The 20,385-nt window shown below is 43.2% G+C and overlaps 1 protein-coding gene across 7 annotated transcripts in view; it reads right to left on the bottom strand.

Annotated features, from left to right (window-relative positions):
* ALS2 (alsin Rho guanine nucleotide exchange factor ALS2) overlaps window positions 1-20,385 on the bottom strand; it is a 78,438-nt gene that overhangs the window by 46,982 nt on the left and 11,071 nt on the right. For all 7 annotated transcript variants that reach the window (XM_062190024.1, XM_062190012.1, XM_062190019.1 and 4 more), the window contains exons 2-7: window positions 16,550-16,627; window positions 12,279-12,433; window positions 7,664-8,580; window positions 2,936-3,293; window positions 2,317-2,485; window positions 762-858 (exon numbers count right to left, since the gene is read on the bottom strand). In XM_062190024.1, the coding sequence (XP_062046008.1) occupies window positions 762-858; window positions 2,317-2,485; window positions 2,936-3,293; window positions 7,664-8,580; window positions 12,279-12,433; window positions 16,550-16,569 (1,716 nt within the window). In that variant the 5' untranslated portion in view covers window positions 16,570-16,627. The remainder of the gene's footprint in view (window positions 1-761; window positions 859-2,316; window positions 2,486-2,935; window positions 3,294-7,663; window positions 8,581-12,278; window positions 12,434-16,549; window positions 16,628-20,385) is intronic.

Genomic DNA, 20,385 nt, shown 5'->3' on the forward strand with positions numbered 1-20,385 from the left:
CCCGGTCGGGGCACCGATCCTGTCCCGGTTACCCCTCTTCCAGGCCAGCTCTCTGCTGTGGCCAGGGAGTGCAGTGGAGGATGGCCCAAGTACTTGGGCCCTGCACCCCATGGGAGACCAGGAGAAGCACCTGGCTCCTGCCATCGGATCAGCACTGTGCGCCGGCCGCAGCGCGCCAGCCGCGGCAGCCATTGGAGGGTGAACCAACGGCAAAAAGGAAGACCTTTCTCTCTGTCTCTCTCTCTCACTGTCCACTCTGCCTGTCAAAAAAAAAAAAAAAAAAAAAAAGGAAGAAAAACTGTAAACACCTCCCTTTCTTAGAGGCGTGTCTGCATCTATGGGCAGGGTTTTAAGGAATGCTGGAGGTCATTTTTAGGTCCCACAATTTAAAAGGAAAAAGATCATTTGTTTTTGGTCTTAGTGTCTTGCTAATGATTTTCTTCATCAAAGAACAAATAAAAATTCACAAGTACCCTGGGAAATCTGGGATTTTATTTTTAAATGAGATCACATTACAGACAGTTTCTTGGCCAGGAAGACCAGTGTTCAAAGACAAGCTCTGGTACCACGTGTGACTTCAGAAAACTCACGTTAAGTTCTCCTGCCTACTTGCCTCATCTGTAAACTGAAAATAACACCATGAAACAAAAACTAGAAAGCTCAACCAAGATACAGGTTTGGTGTCTGACCACTGCAGACGCTCAGTAAACGACCATGCAATCTTGCCCTATCGGCCTTCCTTTTAGTGCACTGCCCCTTACCTGGGATTTCGCAGTGAGTGCCAGGGAATGGGAAGCGCCGGCCTCCAGGTGGATCACCTCCTTACCATCCAGACATTTCACACACAGCGGCTGAAGCCTTCAAGAAAACACACACAAACATGCACGCGACATCTCAGTGTCTGCAGCGAGAACCAGGCCTTTCTCAAACCACAGGGCAAATGGCTTCAAGTAAAAATAAATATTTCAGGGGCAGGCACCGTAGCTCACTCTGTGGCTCACTTGGTTAATCCTCCGCCTGCGGCGCCGGCATCCCATTTGGCGCCAGTTCTAGTCCGGTTGCTCCTCTTCCAGTCCAGCTCTCTGCTGTGGCCCGGGAGGGCAGTGGAAGATGGCCCAAGTGCTTGGGCCCTGCACCCCATGGGAGACCAGGAAGAAGTACCTGGCTCCTGGCTTTGGATCAGCATAGCACCAGCCATAGCGGCCATTTGGGGGGTGAACCAACAGAAGGAAGACCTTTTTCTCTGTCTCTCTCTCTCACTGTCTATAACTCTACCTGTCAAATAAAAAAAAAATAAGTATTTCAAAGCAAAATATGAAAATAAAAACAACAGGGCAGACCCCTGAGACAGCAGTTAAAATGCCTCTCGGGACGCCGGCACCCACCTCAAAGTGCCTGGGTCTGAGGCCTGGTTCTGCCTCTGAGCCTGCTTCCTTCCAATGCATTCCTGGAAGTAGCAGCCGATGGCTCAAGCACTTGGGTCCCTGTCACCCAGGTGGGAGACCCAGATCAAGAACTGGGCTGCCCTCCTCAGCCTGGCTCAGCCCTGCCATGGTGGGCATCTGGAGAGCGAACCACCAATAAGAGATGTTTTCTCTCTCTGCCTTTTTTAAAAAATTTTTTTAAAAATCTTTTAAAATTAAAAATCAATATATGCCCAACCTACTCAAACATAATTTTATGTATTATATAAGTATTATAAGTTTTATATAAATATAAATATTATAATCTTTGTCTTTCAATCACTAATTAACTCCCATAATCCAGAATGTTAAAATGATAAAACTAGGACACAATGAATTACAACCACAGAGGGGAAACTAAGGTAGTTTCTTAAAAAACCATAGTTGCCTTTCCTGTGCTAAGAACTGTGTAATCATACGAACTTCACAAATACTGTCTGTTAAATCCTAACAGTTCCTATTACACAAAATGAATTTTTCCCTGATATATGTGGATAAACACAGATTATTACCTTGGTCACAATTATTTTGGCAGTAGCAGAAAAACACCTTTCAGGTAAAAAGAACCTTTTGGCTCTTTTTTGTATGCCGTCTTATCCCTACCACTCCTTTCCGTATTCCAAAATGAATACACATCACAGACGACTCAGAAAGGCGCACCAAGGATGCTTATGCCCTTTGCTGTTGAGAACAAATTCAAGACTAAGGAGAGCGAGCTTCTTGTCAGGGCTCATGGTGCATAAGAATCTGGAGGCAGAAGGCAGCAGATTACCTCGGTGAGGAACGCGACATTGAGAGACCTGCGCAGCGGAGCAGTCGCTCCGGCCGGCCGGGGACTGCCAATGGCACTCACCTGGGCAGAACATCGCCGTGGCCCAGCTGTCCTTCCTTCCCCTTGCCCCAGGTCCACACCTCTGTCCTCAGGGACGGCAGGAGGGCATCTGCTTCTCCGCTGTACGTGGGGGTCAGAACCACTGTTCTCGTCTTCACCCGAGCAGCCTTTCTTAAAAGCCTGGGGGAAACTGCAAACAGACTTAATGTTTATTACAAGCAGAAGCAGATATCAAAAAAAGTTCTAAAATTATCCTAAGCAGAGGAATGTAACCTTCTCTTATTTTTTTTGAAAATGTTTAACATATATATATATATTTATAAATACATATTTATGGGTTACTGTGTGATATTTCATTACATGTATACATTGTATAATGTCCACTCAGGGTAAATATATTTATCTCTCCAAACAATTAATACTTCTTTATAGAAAAAACACCTCTAGGGTTGTTTTGTTTTTTTAAATAAAGATGACTTTCTCTTACAACCACCATTTTAGTAAGCTACCATTAAGTAGATTTGACATTTGCATATGCCAGTTTCAGTAATCTGGAAAGCTCATTTATTTTAATACAGCACATGATGTCAGGGGCATCTTGGGTTGGCCAAAAGGTCACAGACCCTGGTGATTTCCTTACCTTGTGACAGCAATCCAGGGAGGGAGAGCCTTCGACTGCCTCCCTCCGATTCCTCCTCTCTGATGTCCACAAGACTTGAGCTTTTCTTCCCTTGCATGGACTCCTGTTTGACCTGCTCTTCTCTGCTATCCTTCAGACCTTCTGGGCCTGGGGAACGACTGCCTGCCTGAGCTCCAGTTTCACAAGGGGCTGTGCTATAAAAGTTCATAACTTTCTTAAGAGACAAGGCCCCAGCTTCATAGGTAGCAGCCACTCTCACACCAACAGCAGACGCACAAGAGACCACCAGGCTGTTTAGGGCTGAGGTGCTTGTGGTTGGTGGGCTGTGAAGATTAGGAATTGCTTCTTCTACAAGAGGCTAAAATACACACACACACACACAAAAAGCATATAAAAATATAATCCCTTACATGACAAGCAATAAATAAAGTTTAACAACCATTCCTATTTGCATAAGAGAATCCACAGGAGAAGCAGGTCTCTTCGCCTCCCACTTACAGGTCTTCCCCCTGGATCACGGAGTTAGCACATCACACGGAAACAAGTACTGAACCTTCAGTTCCTTTTCTCTGGGTGTTGTGTTTTTCCATGACATTTATAAATAAGCCCTGTTATTACAAATAAGCCTTCTACTATGCTTTCAAACAGTTAAGTACAGTAGAAGAGGGAGAAAAAGTATGGAAAACATAGCCTTTATTTATTTTTTTTAAAGATTTATTTATTTTACTTGAAAATCATAGTTACACACAGAGAGAGGAGGAGAGGCAGACAGAGAGAGAGGAAGAGAGGTCTTCCATCCGCTAGTTCACTCCCCAATTGGCCGCAACGGCCGAAGCTACACTGATCCAAAGCCAGGAGCCAGGAGCTTCTTCCAGGTCTCCCACTCAGGTACAGGGACCCAAGGACTTGGATCATCTTCTACTGCTTTCCCAGGCCATAGCAGAGAGCTGGATCAGAGCTGAAGCAGCCAAGACTCCAACTGGCACCCACCTGGGATGTCGGCACTGCAGGTGGCAGCTTTAGCCACTACACCACAGCACCAGCCCCAACACAGCCTTTAAAATAAGTTGCAATGTGACAACCTGTAGATGGCTGAACAAATTGAAGTTTTATTATTGTACACTTTTGGGAAAATTTACATAGACTGCTATTAAGAAATAGCAAGAAGAAATTGGATTTTAAGAAGAAAAGGCATTGGGGCCAGCATCATGGCATGGTGAGTAATGCTGTCACCTGGGACACCGGTCCCATATGGGCGCCCACTCCTGCCCCAGCTGCTCCACTTCCAATCCAGCTCCCTTCTAAGGCACCTGACAAAGCAGCAGAAGATGGCCCAAGTGCTGGGGCCCCTGTACCCACATGGGAGAACCAGATGAAACCCCTGGCTCCTGCCATGGGCCTAGTCCAGCACTAGACATGTGGCCACCTGGGGAGTGAACCAGCAGATGGAAGATATCTCTGTCTCCCTCTTCCTCTCCCATTCTGTTACTATGACTTTCAAAATAAATAATTAAATCTTTAAAAAAAAGAAGAAGAAATGGCTTTTCCTAGAATGTTTTATAAATGAAAATTTAAACATAGCGTATAAGCGGACTTTGACCTATCTATCTTCCCCCAAATTGTATTTTTAAGCTCAAGTCCTTCTACTACCTCATCAGTGAGTTATTTTCCGTGGCCCAGGGACAAGATAAGCTGCAGGATTATATTTGCTCTTGCTACCAGCGAGGGTAAACATGGTAGGTTAATAATTAAACATTTGGAACCAATGTTCTAACTGTGATTCACAGATGTATTAGAAAGTCAAACTAAAGTTTTCTAATATCTTGGTGAAATATCAGTTGAAACTTACTCTAAGCTGTCAAACACCATTTTTTTTTTTAAAAAGAGAAGTCATTAAATTTACCTGCTGAACACACACACACACATACACAAAACCATTTTGGCTTATCAGCATAGGTTATAATAAAAACATCTGCTTCTTATTCTACCCAATGATCCCAAAGGGTATATATACATTCTCAAATATGTCTTGAACTAAAACTAAATGAATATATTTTTTTTAAATTGGCTTCTTATTTTCTTAAGGGAAATAATTCCTCTTAGCACAATGCCTGACATGCCACAGATACTCAACACATTTTGTTGAATTAAATACCAAATTCAGAAGAGCTACTTCTGTGCAAGTGAGCAGTCTGCAATTAAATAACCAATACAGTAAACAAATATACCACATAAAACAAAAGATAAGTAGAAAGCCGATTCCTTCTGTGGTGACAGAGTTCTCCTAATTGTTCAGAAGAACGAATGTCGCACGACAGCCCTTTGTTTACCAGGCTCCCAACAGGCAGCAGGCGTATCCAGGGGTATTTTACAGGGTCCTTACCGCCAGGTAATAGAAAGTCACAAAACTCTATGTCTTATAAACCTTAAACTATTTCCTAACTAGCTCCTTCTACTTAATTATTTAAGAATTCAGTAAGTAACTAAAAAAAATATATATATATGTATATATATATATATACCAAAACAACCAAAAATACATCTGACCAGCAATTTTGATGAAAGGCAATTTGAGGGGTCCCAGTCAACCAACAATATTTCAGTTTGTATCACAAAGTGATAAACTTCTCGGTTCTTTATGTGTTGACTCGCATAAATTCCTCAGGAATAAGCTGTATAACTGAAATGCTATTTACAAAGAATAAATTAAATTTAATAAAACACACACTGCCAAAACTAGAATAACAAAAACAAAGTATTTGGCAAATAAGTCCAAAAGAAAATACAATTTCAATGATGGTAATCAAATAAACTATATATATTACTTTTATATTTTAAGCTTAGTAAGGGCAATGACTTTCAAAAAGTGAAACTTTTTTACAACCATGTACAGTCTAAGATTTTCTACATGCATTTTTGCTGAAGTATTACTTTGTTTTTATTTAGATTTTTATACCTCTCTCTAGCTTACAATCAATTTTCTAAAAATTCAGATATCTATATAGTTCACTTATTAGACTATGAAATGAAGACCAATTCTAAAAATACTTCCCTGTTCTCATCCTGACAGAATAAACAAGAATAAAGAATCAAGAAGATGTGTGGTTTCAGAAATCTAAAAAACAAAACCACAGAACAGTTTTTTTATGATTAGATGGTTTGGTTTGGTTTTATCTTACAGTTTTGAGAAAAGCAAAATTCAAAGGCTACACTATTCTTTGAGAACAACTTGTTGTAGGCAAAGAGAATCACACTTTACTGTATGCTACTGACAAGTGGCTTCTGCCCACTTTACCAGTTTTCAAAATGAGAACTGTTGAGGAAAATATTACCCCTCGGCAAAGCCCATTAAGGAGCACTGCTGTCCCGGGAGAGAAACTGCAACCCCACGGAATGCCTGGCAGCTCTTTGAAGTCAGCCTACAACTGAAGGCCCTGCCACGGAGGCCCTCCCTGTTAAAGGAAAGGACTTCCCCGTAAACCTCTGTGGACAAGTGAGGGGAATGCGTACTATGAACATCTGTGCTGGGGCAGTGTACGATGATCCAAGTGCTTGGGCCCCTGCACCCACATGGGAGACCTGGAGGAAGCTCCAGGCTCCTGGCTTTGAGTCAGCCCAGCTCCGGTGGTTGCGGTCATTTGGGGAGTGAACCAGCGGATGGAAGACCTTTTTCTCTGCCTCTCCTTCTCTCTGTAACTCTGCCTCTCAAGTAAATAAATAAAACCTTAAAAAAAAATCATGTGTAGATTTTCTCTTCTTTCTTTATTCTTAAAAGATTTATGTATTTATTTGAAAGGCAAGTTACATAGAGAGAGAGTGAGCTGGGCCAGGCTGAAGCCAGGAGCTTCTTCTGGGTCTCCCACGTGGGTGCCAGGGACCCAAGACTCAGGGCATCTTCTGCTGCTTTGCCAGGCACAATTGCAGGGAGCTGGATCGGAAGTGGAGCATCCAGGACACGAATGGGCACCATATGGGATGCTGGCACAGCAGGCAGTGGCTTTAAACACTATACCACAGTGCCGGCCCCCACACATGAATTTCAAAAAAACACATCAAAATAACTTGCTTTAACTTCATTTTCCCATGAACTTTCTGAAGTAACCTTCAGTAGCTATATTAAACTATGCAGGGACTCACCAAAATTCTGTACTTTAGCCACAGGGAGAAAAGTACTGGCAAGAAAAAACTATGAGATTGTGGGTGGCACTATGGCATAGTAGGCTAAGCCTCCATCTGTGGCACGAGCATCCCATATGGGTACTGGTTCGAGTTCCGGCAGCTCCTCTTCTGATCCAGCTTTCTGCTTATGGCTTGGGAAAGTGGTAGAAGATGGCCCACATGGGAGACCTGGAAGAAGCTCCTAGCTCTTGGCTTTGGATTGGCCCAGTTCTGGCCATTGTGGCCATGTGGGGAGTGAACCAGTGGATATAAGATCTCTCTGTCTCTCCCTTTCTCTGTCTGTAACTCTACCTCTCGAAGAAATAAAATCTTCAAAAAAAAAAAAAAAAAATGGATTCATCTTACAAAACAAGCCCAACATGACATCTTTCAATATGATAAAGGAACTCAACTTGAACATAAAGACTGATTTTTAATTAATCCAAGTCCTTTCCTTTTCTAGTCAAACTCCAAAAATGCTACCAAGCCTTAAGCATTTAAAACCTCTAAAGGCAAATGCATATGGTTCAACTCCAGCATCAGCTTTGCATTACAAAATGCAGCAAGTACCTGAGATGGCACTGGCTTCTCACTGTCCTCCGAGTCCCCTCTCGCTGAGTGGTCCGAGGTAGCTGCCTGGGTGTCAGGGTGTGACGGCGTGCTTCTGGCAGGAGACACTTCCGTTGTTCCCGTGATGCTTGGCTGGGAGCAGCTGGTGTTGCCACCTGTGGTCTGAACGTTCCCCTCCTTCAGTTCAGCAATGGGCAGCTCACGTTCCGCAAGAGCGTTCTCGAATACTTCGCCCTGACTGTCAAGGGTTTCTGCGGAGGGGCTGATGGCAGTGCTGGCCTGGCTCTCTGCCTGGGACTCGGACAGCGCCACACCTAGCGGGCAGCAGTGGCTGTCGGATATAATCACGTGGTCTTCTTTGTCAGTCATGGTGATCAGGAGCTGGCTGCACTGGTTGCATCTTTCTGGGACTGGCTTCAGGTCCTGGGAAGGCAGGCACTGTACAAGCGCTAAGCTGTGGAAGGCACCGCAGGCAACCTGCAGCACCACTCGGCCAGCAAGATGTTCTACCTTCTGTGGCTTTGTCACCGGGAAGGTGGTGGTGATGAGACCCAACTGACAGCCTGTGCCCCATGCCCAAATCTCCCTGCTTATTGACAGGGCCAGAGTGTGCTCCTCGCCACATGCCAGCTGCAAAATCCTGACAGCTAGCAAAGGGCTGCTTTCAGAATCAGAAATGCTGACGGGATTCGGCTCCGGCACACAGCGCTGGTTGGCTACTGCGCACTGGCCGGCAGAGTTCTCCCCCCACATGTACACTACGCCGCCTTCTGTCACCGCTCCACTGTGGAAACTCCCCGTTGCCACAGTCACAACACGCTGCCCGACCAGGGCATTTTCCAGAATGGGGCTGCTTGGACAAATCTCTGCCAGCTCACTTCTCCAGGGAAGGGTCCCAAAGCTGTAGACCTCACCATCTGAAGGCAATGAAGCAAACACCAGAGAGGTGAATGAATTAACTAGAAATTTTATTGGCAAGCCTTTAAACCCCTCTAGATTTAACAAAACAGGATTTGAAAAGTTTTTTTCAAAAGCACAATTCTAGAGATTTGTATTTCACATTTATTCACTTTTTTATTATTTTTTTAGCCTAAGAGACAGAAAAGGGGAGGGGGGGGGGAGGAGAGACACTTCCATCTGCTGGTTCACTCCCCAAATGCCCACAATGGCTAAACCCAGGAACCGGAAATGTAATCCAGGTCTCCAGTGTGAGTGGCAGGAACCCAATTACCTGAGCCATCACCCATCACCACTGTCTCCCACAGTTTGCACTGTCAGGAAATTGGAGACAGGAGTCATAGCCAGGAATCAAACTCAGGCACTTCCATGTGGGATACAGATGTCTTAACTGCTAGGCTAAACACCTGCTCCCATTAATTCATCATTTAACAAATAACATGTTTTAACATGCTATAATGAGAATCTCCACAAACTGCAAGAGGTAAGTTACTTTTAAACTGAGGGTCTTGTTCCTTCCTTCAGCCTCATCCTACAAACCCCCAATATCCACCCACTCCAATGGCTATTATCATGAGCTGTCTCAGAAACAGATACCAATGGCTCAAAGACAAAACAGTGACCATGTTAAGATGAACAGAAAATAAGATAAAACAGACACTTTTGCCAATACCTGCAAAGTTCACTTATCACTAAACAAGTCAGAAGACATAAAATAAGGCAATGGCATGAATATATCCATTTTGGCCAAAACTACAAAATGACCTTTATGTCTCTAGATTACACATAAAACACCAGTGTTAACAAGACATGGCTAACCCTCATGTTCTGCCTCATATTATATGTAATTTTTAAATGTTATATATACTGTGTACAGGATACTAGGTAGCCTTTCTGGGGTGAGGTTTGTTTACAAAGCAAATCATCACAACAAAATAAGGCAAATAAACAAATGAAGCTGTCAGAATAACTGGCTAGGTTTAGAATTAAAATTAAAAGCACCAGTGAGATGGGTAAATGAATCATAATTTGTGTTCAGTCTCAATTTTACAACAGTACTCTAGGAGGCTGTGTGCACGTGATCCAGGTGGCTGAAACTCCAAATGGAACAAAATCATGGCCATGAGTTTTGAAAAACATGGAACCACAATCCACTATCCCTTCTGTCCATCTCACCAGAGATTTCCCAAATTTTAAAATGGATAAGTACCATTGTTCCCCCAATAGGCAGCAACTGATGAGACACAAATGCTTTATCTTTGACCTATTATATACAGCAGATATATTTATATACACTCAAGTTAACTCATAAATATCTATGTAAATATATATATATTTTATATATATATTGTGTATATATATATAGTATATATAATATGTCCGAAGTTCAGCAAATATGAAATTCTTTAGAAAAAAATTAGGGCTGGCATTGTGGCACAGTGGATTAAGCCACCACCTGCAATGACAGCATCTCACACGAGTACCAGTTAGAGTCCCAGCTACTCCACTTACAATCCAGTTCCATGTGAATGTGCTTAGGAAAGCAGCAGAAAATGGGACATGCACTTGGGTCCCTGCCACCCACATAGGAGACTCAGATGGACTTCCAGGCTCCTGGCTTCAGCCTGGCCAAACCCTGGCCATTGTGGCCATTTGGGGAATGAACGAGCAGATGGAAGCTTGCTCTTTCCCTCTCTCTCTGTCTTTTGTTTTCTGTCACTCTACTTTTCAAATAAAATAATAAAATCTTTAAAAAATTTTTTTAAATCTATATAGGGAAAAACATGGTAGTAACTATAAAGAAGATGGAGTGGAGGCTTTTATTAGGAATTCATAGCTTAGATAAAGAATATTGGGAAAATAAGCTCATTGGTTAAGATCTTGTACGTTTTTTCCCCAAATGACAGAATACATTTGCAACAGCTCACCAGCTTTTTGAACAGACACTGTTCCTCCAGAGGAAGCAGTATTGTAAATAGATATTTAGTCCCTCTCCCCCATGAGCATTTTAAAATCTGAAACAAACAAACAAAAACTGTGAACTAGTGAAGGGTCCTCAATGAATTATGAGCTAATGGTGAAATTTATAGGACAAAAGCAGCTTGCAACCTTCTAGCATGTCCGTGTCCTCTACTAGAAAACACAGTGCCACCTCAAACCACAGATGTGTGGGATGAGATTTGCTGTGACTCTGGCACGTAGCACCGGGGCACTGCTTAAACATGAACAACCACAGGCTACTCATGTACTTTCAAAAAGTGTTCTCTCAGCTGTCCCAGCCTTGTGCCTATGACTGAATTTTAAAGCTATCATTCAGGAAAGGTTTCCAAACCTTATCGAAGGTTTCCAGATACCTCAATGAAGATACTCTAAATATCTTACTGGACACAAAATAAGTAACAGAATTCCAATTATATATGCATGAGGTCTATGTACTTTGAATATCATAGGGCAAGTATTGAATATAGGTCACATTTTTAAAGATTTATTTAGTTAGTTAGTTGAAAGGCAAAGAGACAGAGAGAAAGATCTTCCATCTACTGGTTCTCTCCCCAAATGCCCACAACAGGGCTGGGCCAAGCAGAAACCAGGAGCCAGGAATTCTCTCTTGGTCTCCCACAGATGTAGAACTTTGGTCATCATCTGCTGCCTCCCAGTTGTACCAGTAGGAAGCTGGACTGGAGGCAGAGGTGGTACCTGATCCCAGGCACTCAGACATGGGATACAGGCATCCCAAGTGGCAGCCTAACTCACTGTGCCATAGCACTCACCCCCAGTTCACACTTTTCCAATGAGGCTTTTGTCTAAAGTCTTGAACAATATCTTAACATAAATTATCATAATAAAGGTGACCTAATTATGAAGAGATTAGAAACAAATCCATGTTTACTTCCCTAAAATTACTAGTATCAGATTTAGGCTTTGTTTTCTAGAATTTATCTTTCCTTCATACCTAGAAGGAAAACACTAAAGCACTATTTAATACCTAAAGAATGTTTACAGAGCAGAAATTTATGAATTAATAAAATCAACAGCAGTCCTGGCCCAATCAAATTGGCCATATGTGAGTTGATAAACTGCCATCAAGAGTGAAGCCCACCTGTCTGTGGAGAGCAGCACACGCTCTGTTACAGGGTCATGGGTTTTATAATACGCTTTTGTGAGCTGCTTCTCACACACGAGAACAACTGCAGTGAGGCAGCACAGCCAAGTGTTGAAAAGCAACCTGTGAGAGCAGACTATCTGGGTTCCTATCCTGATTCCGACACTTCACCAGCTCTGTGGACGTGGGGAAAGTTGTTACCTCCCTAACCTTCCACTCCTTTATCCTATCTGTGAACAGTAACAGTAGCTACTGCCTAAGGTATGCTGAAGAACTGGCAGTTTGATATGGGATGCCAGCATTGCAAGTGGCAGCTTAATCCACTGTGCCACAACACCAGCCCTACAATTTTTCCTTTTATTCTCGTTAATGATACGTGTCAAGTTTAAGAATTAATCTGATTTCTGGTAAAGAGAATTTGGAAAACAAAAGGTAGAAGTTCCTGCAAAGTTCATCAAGAATCCCTGGGGTCCAATAACCCCCTCTTGCCTGGTCTTACACACCAGGTGCTTGGCAGCACCCAGTCAGGACTTGCCAAGCCATTCTTCACAATACCTTCCGTCAGAAGAACTCCATGCTTCACGCCCAGGGCTGCTTGCAGAACTGTCTTTCCTCCCCAGCCTGGTAATCTCTCTGGTGTCACCGAAAAGGATCCTGCTGGCCAGACATGGACCAGGCCTCTTTCTTTGGATCCTTCTGCTTCTGTTGTGCTACAAACGTCAAGAAAAATAACTTATTTGCCCCGGCAGCTTAGAACCGTACCTTTTGTTGTTAATATTTTCCATGAGGTGACAAGAGCCTTGGGTGGTTACTGGCATCATAAATAAGAGTGTAATTGTTAAATCAACAACAGGAGTCACTGTGCACTTACTCTCCATGTAGGATCTCTGTCCTTAATGTGTTGTACTATGTGAATTAACGGTAAAACTAGTATTCAAACAGTATTTTATACTTTGTGTGTCTATGTGGGTGCAATCCGTTGAAATCTTTACTTAGTATATACTGAGTTGATCTTCTGTATATAAAGATAATTAAAAATGAATCTTAATGAAGAATGGGATGGGAGAGGAAGTAGGAGATGGGATGGTTTGTGGGTGGGAGGGAGGTTATGGGGGGAAAACTGCTATAATACAAAAGTTGTACTTTCAAAATTTATATTTATTAAATAAAAGTTTAAAAACTATTTTCCATGAGGTTGCACCTTATACCAGCACAAGGATGGCTGCGTGAGATAGTATCTCTTTTATGCCTTGGCTATGACACAGAAGCCAGATAAAACAACTTTTCATTTAAAATGCTGGAGGGTAACCTAGGCCCATAAATTACTTCACTTCCTCTAATAAGCCAATAAAATCTGGGCTATTTTTTGGAAGTTTTACAATTTGGTAGCAAAAGGCCGGCGCCGTGGCGTAACAGGCTAATCCTCCACCTTGCGGCGCCGGCACACCGGGTTCTAGTCCCGGTTGGGGCGCCGGACTCTATCCCGGTTGCCCCTCTTCCAGGCCAGCTCTCTGCTATGGCCCGGGAAGGCAGTGGAGGATGGCCCAAGTCCTTGGGCCCTGCACCCGCAAGGGAGACCAGGAGAAGCACCTGGCTCCTGGCTTCGGATCAGCGAGATACGCCGTCCGTAGCTGCCATTGGAGGGTGAACCAACGGCAAAAAGGAAGACCTTCCTCTCTCTCTCTCACTATCCACTCTGCCTGTCAAAAAAAAAAAACAATTTGGTAGCAAAAAAATTCAAGATTCTAGTTTTTTACATATTGACCCTTTGTTTAGCTACTAAAGTTAAAACGTGCCCCAAGTTGAAAGCTTACTTTTAAATTTGTTTATAATTGGTGATATGGTTAGACTACGATTTGGGTCCTGAACTCACGCAAGACTTTCAAACCCAACACCATAAGCTAGCAGTACTGAGAAGGTGGAAACTTAATCCAATTATGTTGCCCAGAAAGCAGTGCCTAGCAGGAGGTCCTCAGGTCCCTGGGGTGCCCTCAGGAGGCGGTTCCCCCAGGAGGATGTTATATAAAACCTGAGTTTGGGCCCAGGTCCCTGTTTCCTGGCTCAACATGGGATCCTTCCTTTGCACACACTGGGCTACTGCCATGCACCACCCCCAGAGTCTAAGCCAAGGGAGCCACACAAGCTTGCGCTTAAACCTCCAAAACTGTGGGCTAAATAAAATGTTTTTCCTTACAGTTTGTTGCCTCAGGTATTTCATTATAGCGATGAAAAGCAGAGTAATACAATTGGTAAAAAGTACCTGATGAGAAAGATATGAAGAGCAGAAATTCACATTTCACTTTATGCTGTTTATAAGTGCTCTATAAATTTTTTAAAAATTTTAGTTGACTTATAATACCTACATATTGAGAGTGCATGGTGTGATATTTTAATGTATGTATGCAATGTGTCGTGTTCAGATCAGGGTAACTGGCAAACCCATCAACTCAAACATTTATCATGTCTTCATGTTGGGGACATCCAAAATCCTCCTCACTAGCTAGCTTGAAATATACAGTTCATTGTTATCCCTTCCAGCTCCTCTACTGTGCAGCACAGAACTCTTCCTGTGCAACGACATCCCTGTTCCTATTGGCCATCCTCTCTCCACTACCCCCAGACCCGACACCTCCTAGCCTCTGGTGACCACTATTCTACTCTTTACTTCTATGAGATCAACTTTTTTAGCATCTGCATATAAATGAGAACACATGGTGTTATTTTCTGAACTTGATCTGTTTCACTAAACATAGTGTCTTCCATTGCTGCATATGACAGGATTTCATTCTTCCTTATGGCTAAATAATATCCTATCATGCATATATACCACATTTCCTTTCTCCGTTCATCCACTGACGGACACCTAAATTGACTCCATCTCTCATCTACCGTGAATCCTACTGCAGCAGACATGGGAGTGCAGGTATCACTTGGACATACTGACTTCCTTTCTTTTTTCTTTTATTTATTTTTGACAGGGAGAGTGGATAGTGAGAGAGAGAGACAGAGAGAAAGGTCTTCCTTTTTGCCGTTGGTTCACCCTCCAATGGCCGCTGCGGCCCACGCATCTCGCTGATACGAAGCCAGGAGCCAGGTGCTTATCCTGGTCTCCCATGGGGTGCAGGGCCCAAGGACTTGGGCCATCCTCCACTGCCTTCCCAGGCCATAGCAGAGAGCTGGCCTGGAAGAGGGACAACCGGGATAGAATCCGGTGCCCCAACCGGGACTAGAACCCGGTGTGCTGGTGCCGCACGGCGGAGGATTAGCCTGTTAAGCCACGGTGCCGGCCCATACTGACTTCCTTTCCTCTGGCCATACACCCACTAATGGAATTGTTGGATCATGTGGCGGGTTCTATTTCTAGCTTTTCTGAGAACTCCTATACTATTTTCCATTATTTTATTTTTTAAGAAATTGAATTTGTAACAGATACCAGTAAAAATCTTGCATCCTTCCCTTATGTTCTAGCCAAAGAATCCTGCCCATTTGATGACTTTAGTTAAAAGACTACAAAATGCATAAGCACACAGTAATGACCATCTCATAACTCTCTCCTTTTGTGAAAGGGCACATTAACACACCTTGCTTCCTCTGTACAGTTTTCCCGTGTGCTTTCACTAGCGGCAAATTTTTTCATTTTCTTTTTTCTAGGGTACTTACACTAACATTTAATTTTTTTTTTTCTTTGCTCATTTAATTTGAAAGGAAGAGGCAGAGACAGAGACAGAGACAGAGATACTCGACAGACAGAGATAGCTCCCATCTGGTAGACTCCCCAAATGTCTACAACAGCTGGGGCTGAGCCAGGCCAAAGTCAGAAGCTAGAAACTCAATCCAGGTCTCCCACATGGGTGACAGGAACTCAGTTCCCTCCACCATCACCTGCTGTCTCCCAGGGTAGACATTAGCAGGAAGTTGAAATTGGAAGCAAAGCCAGGACTCGAACCTAGGCACTCCAATATGGGATGCAGGCGTCCCAAGCAACATCTTAACCACTATGCCCAACACCAGCACCTGATGCTAAAATTTTACTGAGGCATAGAAAGTTTTTTTAAGTACCTAGGAATTTCTCTACTTCTGCTAAATAATACTCCCTTATATTGTAATTGAGCATAACAATGGTTCAGTAGAAGAGAAACACAAAATTAACCTTCTTTTTAAATATCTTCCATAACTAGTTTCCTAAAGACAGAAGATAATTACAATTACTACTACGTCTGAAAACCTGAAATTGTTAAGAAAACATGGCTACAAGAGTTTTACTATGATGAAATTAAGACATTCAGTGCCTTTACAAAGCATAACAAAGGAGGAACAAAACTTGCTACTAAGCAGCTTTATTTGAATACGCTTTCCTTTTCAGCAATCCACTACAGGTGTCACTACATCCTCCCACTTACCCGTCAACAAGAACAGTCAGCTGGGAGCAGACATGTGGCCTCACTGCTGAGATGCCTGGGCCACACATCAGAGTGCCAGGGTCTGATCCTTGGCTCCAGCTCCTACCTCTACCTTCTCACTGACACATTCCCTAGGAGGCAATTGGCATGATTCAAGTAATTGGGTTCCTGCCATCTTCATGGGAGACCTGGATTGTGTTCCTGGCTCTGGGCTCTGGCCTCGGCCCAGTTCCAGCCACTGCTGGCATTTGGGGAGCAAACTAGAAAACAGGAAATGTTCTGTGTGTCCATCCACCTGTCAATCTGTCTCTCTCTCAAGTAAGTTTTTTTAAAAAGAAAGAAAATCAATCTGAAGAAAAGTTACATAGGTGTGGAGTAGTTGGTTGTGTTTTGCTAGCATAGAGTAGGAGGAAGAAATGGTTTTACCTTTCTTTCTTTGAGTCCATCGGTCAGTGGGAGCGCTCCATCACCAAATCATTCCCTTTGCAAAAGATATCGCGAGGCCTAAATGGCAAAACACAAGGTTAGCACAAAGAGCAGTGAAAGAACACTTTGCTGTTTTATCCCTTCAATTAAAAAAAACATACATTCACTGGGCAGCAACATGTGTGGTGAAACTATTTAAACTATTCCACATCTCTCCTGCCAAAGTCAAATATCAAGACCGAGCCTGCCCCCGGAGCTTATAAAAATGCCTACTGACTGTCAAATGCAGTATCAAAGGAAGAGAAGACTACCAACAGTTCAGTGGTACTTTCCCAAGAACAGACTTTTTTGTTTTTTCATATATAGGAGGAAATTTGACCTGAAAAAAATCAATGTGTTAAAGTCCAAAAATCACATACACATTAAGGGTACCTTTTAAATGCTTCTGGAACACATGAAGACTTAAATACCAATTAACTGAGAAAGGTTTTTCTAAATTCTCTTCAGAAATGTATCCAATTCAAGTAGCTTTAATTTGCATTTTTCAGCACTGCACAAAACAATCACTTCATTGAAACAGAAAGCATTCCTTTTACTAGAACCAGTAGTATTTTCCCCAAATCAGCCTCAGTTCAAGACCAAAATGCCTCATAGTCCAAAAGGCTGTAAGATGTCTGAATTTTAAATTAGCTTTTTAAAATCCATCATTTACTAGAAAAGAGCTGCACGAAAATTACTGTACTAATACCAAGACCCACCAGTTTAGAAAATCAGTGTTTGATAAAAATAAGAGCTAGAAAAACAAATAAGCAAACAGAAGTGCTGAACAGAACTTAGAAACTCAGATTTTTTAAGGACACCAAAACTCAGGAAAGTAAAAGCAATGAGGTCTTATTTGTGTGACCCGTAAAAATGTTGTTTCCAAACCTGTGATCTTTCTGCAAAAGGACCTGGTGTGGGCACTGCTCTGGAAACAGCCCACTCTGGCAGAGGCACTACGGTCCATCTGCTACTCCAGGTTGCCCGGAAACTCTCACCATGTCCCATCTGCAGATCTGGACGAAAGCACTTCTACCTAGGGCTTATTTTAGATGGATTTTGCACTGTTCAAAGGGGGGTGAAGGGTACTATGAAAACAAAAGATATACATGAGTAAATGTAATAAATGTTACTAACTTTAATTAAGTGTTACTCTGCTTTGTATGTGAGAGTAATTCACTGCCGTGAAACACACAGTTCATGGTGCACCAAGGACTTGTGAAGCCAGGTCTCATCTGGGCTTATCTACCACAGATAAAGGAGGTACGGTGCCCTTGCCTGAATTTCAACACCCAGTGGAAGGGCACGATCACACCTCACTTCCCACATTGATTCCCGTGAACTGAACCTCTGTCCTACTCCCTCCCTGTCAACCAAGCACATCGAGAATCTTTGGGTACACAGGATAAAACCTGGGCTTTCACTTTCTCTTTCTTGTCCTATTTCTGAATACAGTTTCCTTAATGGCAAGTACCACATTACTCCCTGCTATTTTACCAATACCACTCTTTTTTTTAAACCCAAATGGAATTAAAACTCTACAAACTGGTTTGCAACTTTCTTTTCCTACTTACTTTATATGGTAGGCAAAATAATGGTCTCCCAAAGCCGTCCAGGTCCTAATGGCCAGACTTGTGAAGATGCTAGGCTGCATGGCACTAACCAGCTGACAGTAAGATAAGGAGATTAGCTGGGTATATTGAGGGGCCCAATACAACCACAAGGTTGTTTTTGTTTTTTAAAAAAGATTTATTTGAAAGTCAGAGTTACAGAGAGAGAGGGACAGTGGGAGATCCTCCATTCACTGGTTTTCTTCCCAGATGGCTCTAATGGCCAGGAGCTTCATCCAAGTCTCTCACGCAGGTGGCTGGGGCCCAAGCACCTGGGCCATCCTCGGCTGCTTTTTCCGGGTTATCAGCAGAAGCTGGATTGAAGGTAGAGCAGCCAGGACTCGAACCAGTGTCCATTTGGGATGCTGGCATCACAGGCACAGCTTTACCCACTACACCACAGCACCAGCCCCACAAGAATTCTTAAAAGTGGTGGAAAAGGGAAGGAGAAAACTCAGAGATGGAGATGTGATGATGGCAACAGAGTCAAACAGACACTTAGGCATCTGACTTTGAAAATGGGAGAAGGTGCCATCTAAAGCTGGAAAAGATAAGGAAGGAGATTCGCTCCCAGGGCCTCTGGAAAAAAGCAGCCATACCTTGATGTTAGCAGAGACACACCTGTGTCAGACTTCAATTCTACAGTACTCTGAGGCACAATACATGCTATTCCCTTTGTAGCGATCTGTTACAATAGCAAGGTAATATGCTATTTTACAGATATCTCTCTCCATCAGTATTTATAGATCTCACCTTACTTTAATTGTGTGTAATACATCTACTTCCTCCAGGAAAACCTGGCTGCCTCAAGCTCAAACAGGGCGCTGAGAAAAGAGAATGACAGCTAAGGAAGTATGACTACAAGGGAATTACAGCTAAACGTGGGAAACGTACTTAGAAATTTCCACCCTGGCTTATACACAGGTGGCATTTATCAACTTCATTTAATGTGACTTTCTCTCCCAATTACATATGCATAAGAAAAAAGCCAAGGTTTGTATTTTTCTACTATTATTTTGATGTTCTCTCCTCATACCTGCCTTAACCATTCAAACAGTAAATTTATGTTCCTTCTTACATTACACTTCTTCTCTCGAGAATCTCTCCTTTACCCTACTTGCCTTTGGGGGCCAAGATCCCTGTACTCTGCTGCTTTGCTTCTGTTAACAGTAACTTTCCGGGGCCGGTGCTGTGGCGTGGCGGGTAAAGCTGCCACCTGCGGTGCCAGCATCCCATATGGGCACCAGTTCAAGTCCCAGCTGCTCCACCTCCAATCCAGCTCTCTGCTATGCCTAGGAAAGCAGTACAAGATGGCCCAAGTCCTTAAGCCCCTGTACCCATGTGGGAGACCCAGAAGAAGCTCCTGGCTCCTGGCTTTGGATTGGCGCAGCACTGGCCTTTGTGGCCAACTGCAGAGTGAACCAGCAAATGGAAGACCTCTCTTTCTCTCTCTCTCTCTCGGCCTCTCCTTCTCTCTCTGTGTAACTCTGACTTTCAAATAAATAAATAAATCTTGAAAAAAAATAGTAACTTTCCTCCACAGGCCTGTATTATATTAACTAGCTCTGATGAAGACACTGGTGGTGGGGGTGGGGGTGTAGAAACAGCACTTCCTTGGAGTCAGAAAACGTGGGGTCCTCTCTGGCCTTCATGGCCTCTCCACAGATTAATGGTATCTCTGTAAAAGCAAAAACTGGGGCCAGCACTGTGGCTTAGCAGGTAAAGCCGCTGCCTGCAGTGCCAGCATCCCATATGAGTGATGGTGTAAGCCCTAGCTGCTCCATTTCTGATCCAGCTCCCTACTAATGTGTCTGGAAAGCAGCAGAGGATGGCCGAAGTGCACCCACAAGGGAGACCTGGAAGAAATGCCTGGCTTCAGATGGGCCCAGCTCCAGCCATTGCAGAGCCATTTGGGGAGTGAACCAGTGGATGGAGTTCTCTCTCTCTCTCTGCCTCTCCCTCTCTATAACTCTGTCTTTCAAATAAATAAATCAATCTTTAAAGCACAGCACTCTGTACTTCCAATTATTACTCCCTTCACAGTGAAGCGGAAAGTAAAGTTTCAGCAGGCCCTTTAAGACAACAGGCAAATCTTGTTCTTTTATGTATGTATTTAATTTGCGAGAGAGAGAGTACAGAAGCAAGTGTACTCCCATCTGCTAGTTCACTCCCTACACGTCCACAACA

Source organism: Lepus europaeus, chromosome 1, assembly GCF_033115175.1.
Source record: "Lepus europaeus isolate LE1 chromosome 1, mLepTim1.pri, whole genome shotgun sequence".
NCBI classification, from domain to species: domain Eukaryota; kingdom Metazoa; phylum Chordata; class Mammalia; order Lagomorpha; family Leporidae; genus Lepus; species Lepus europaeus.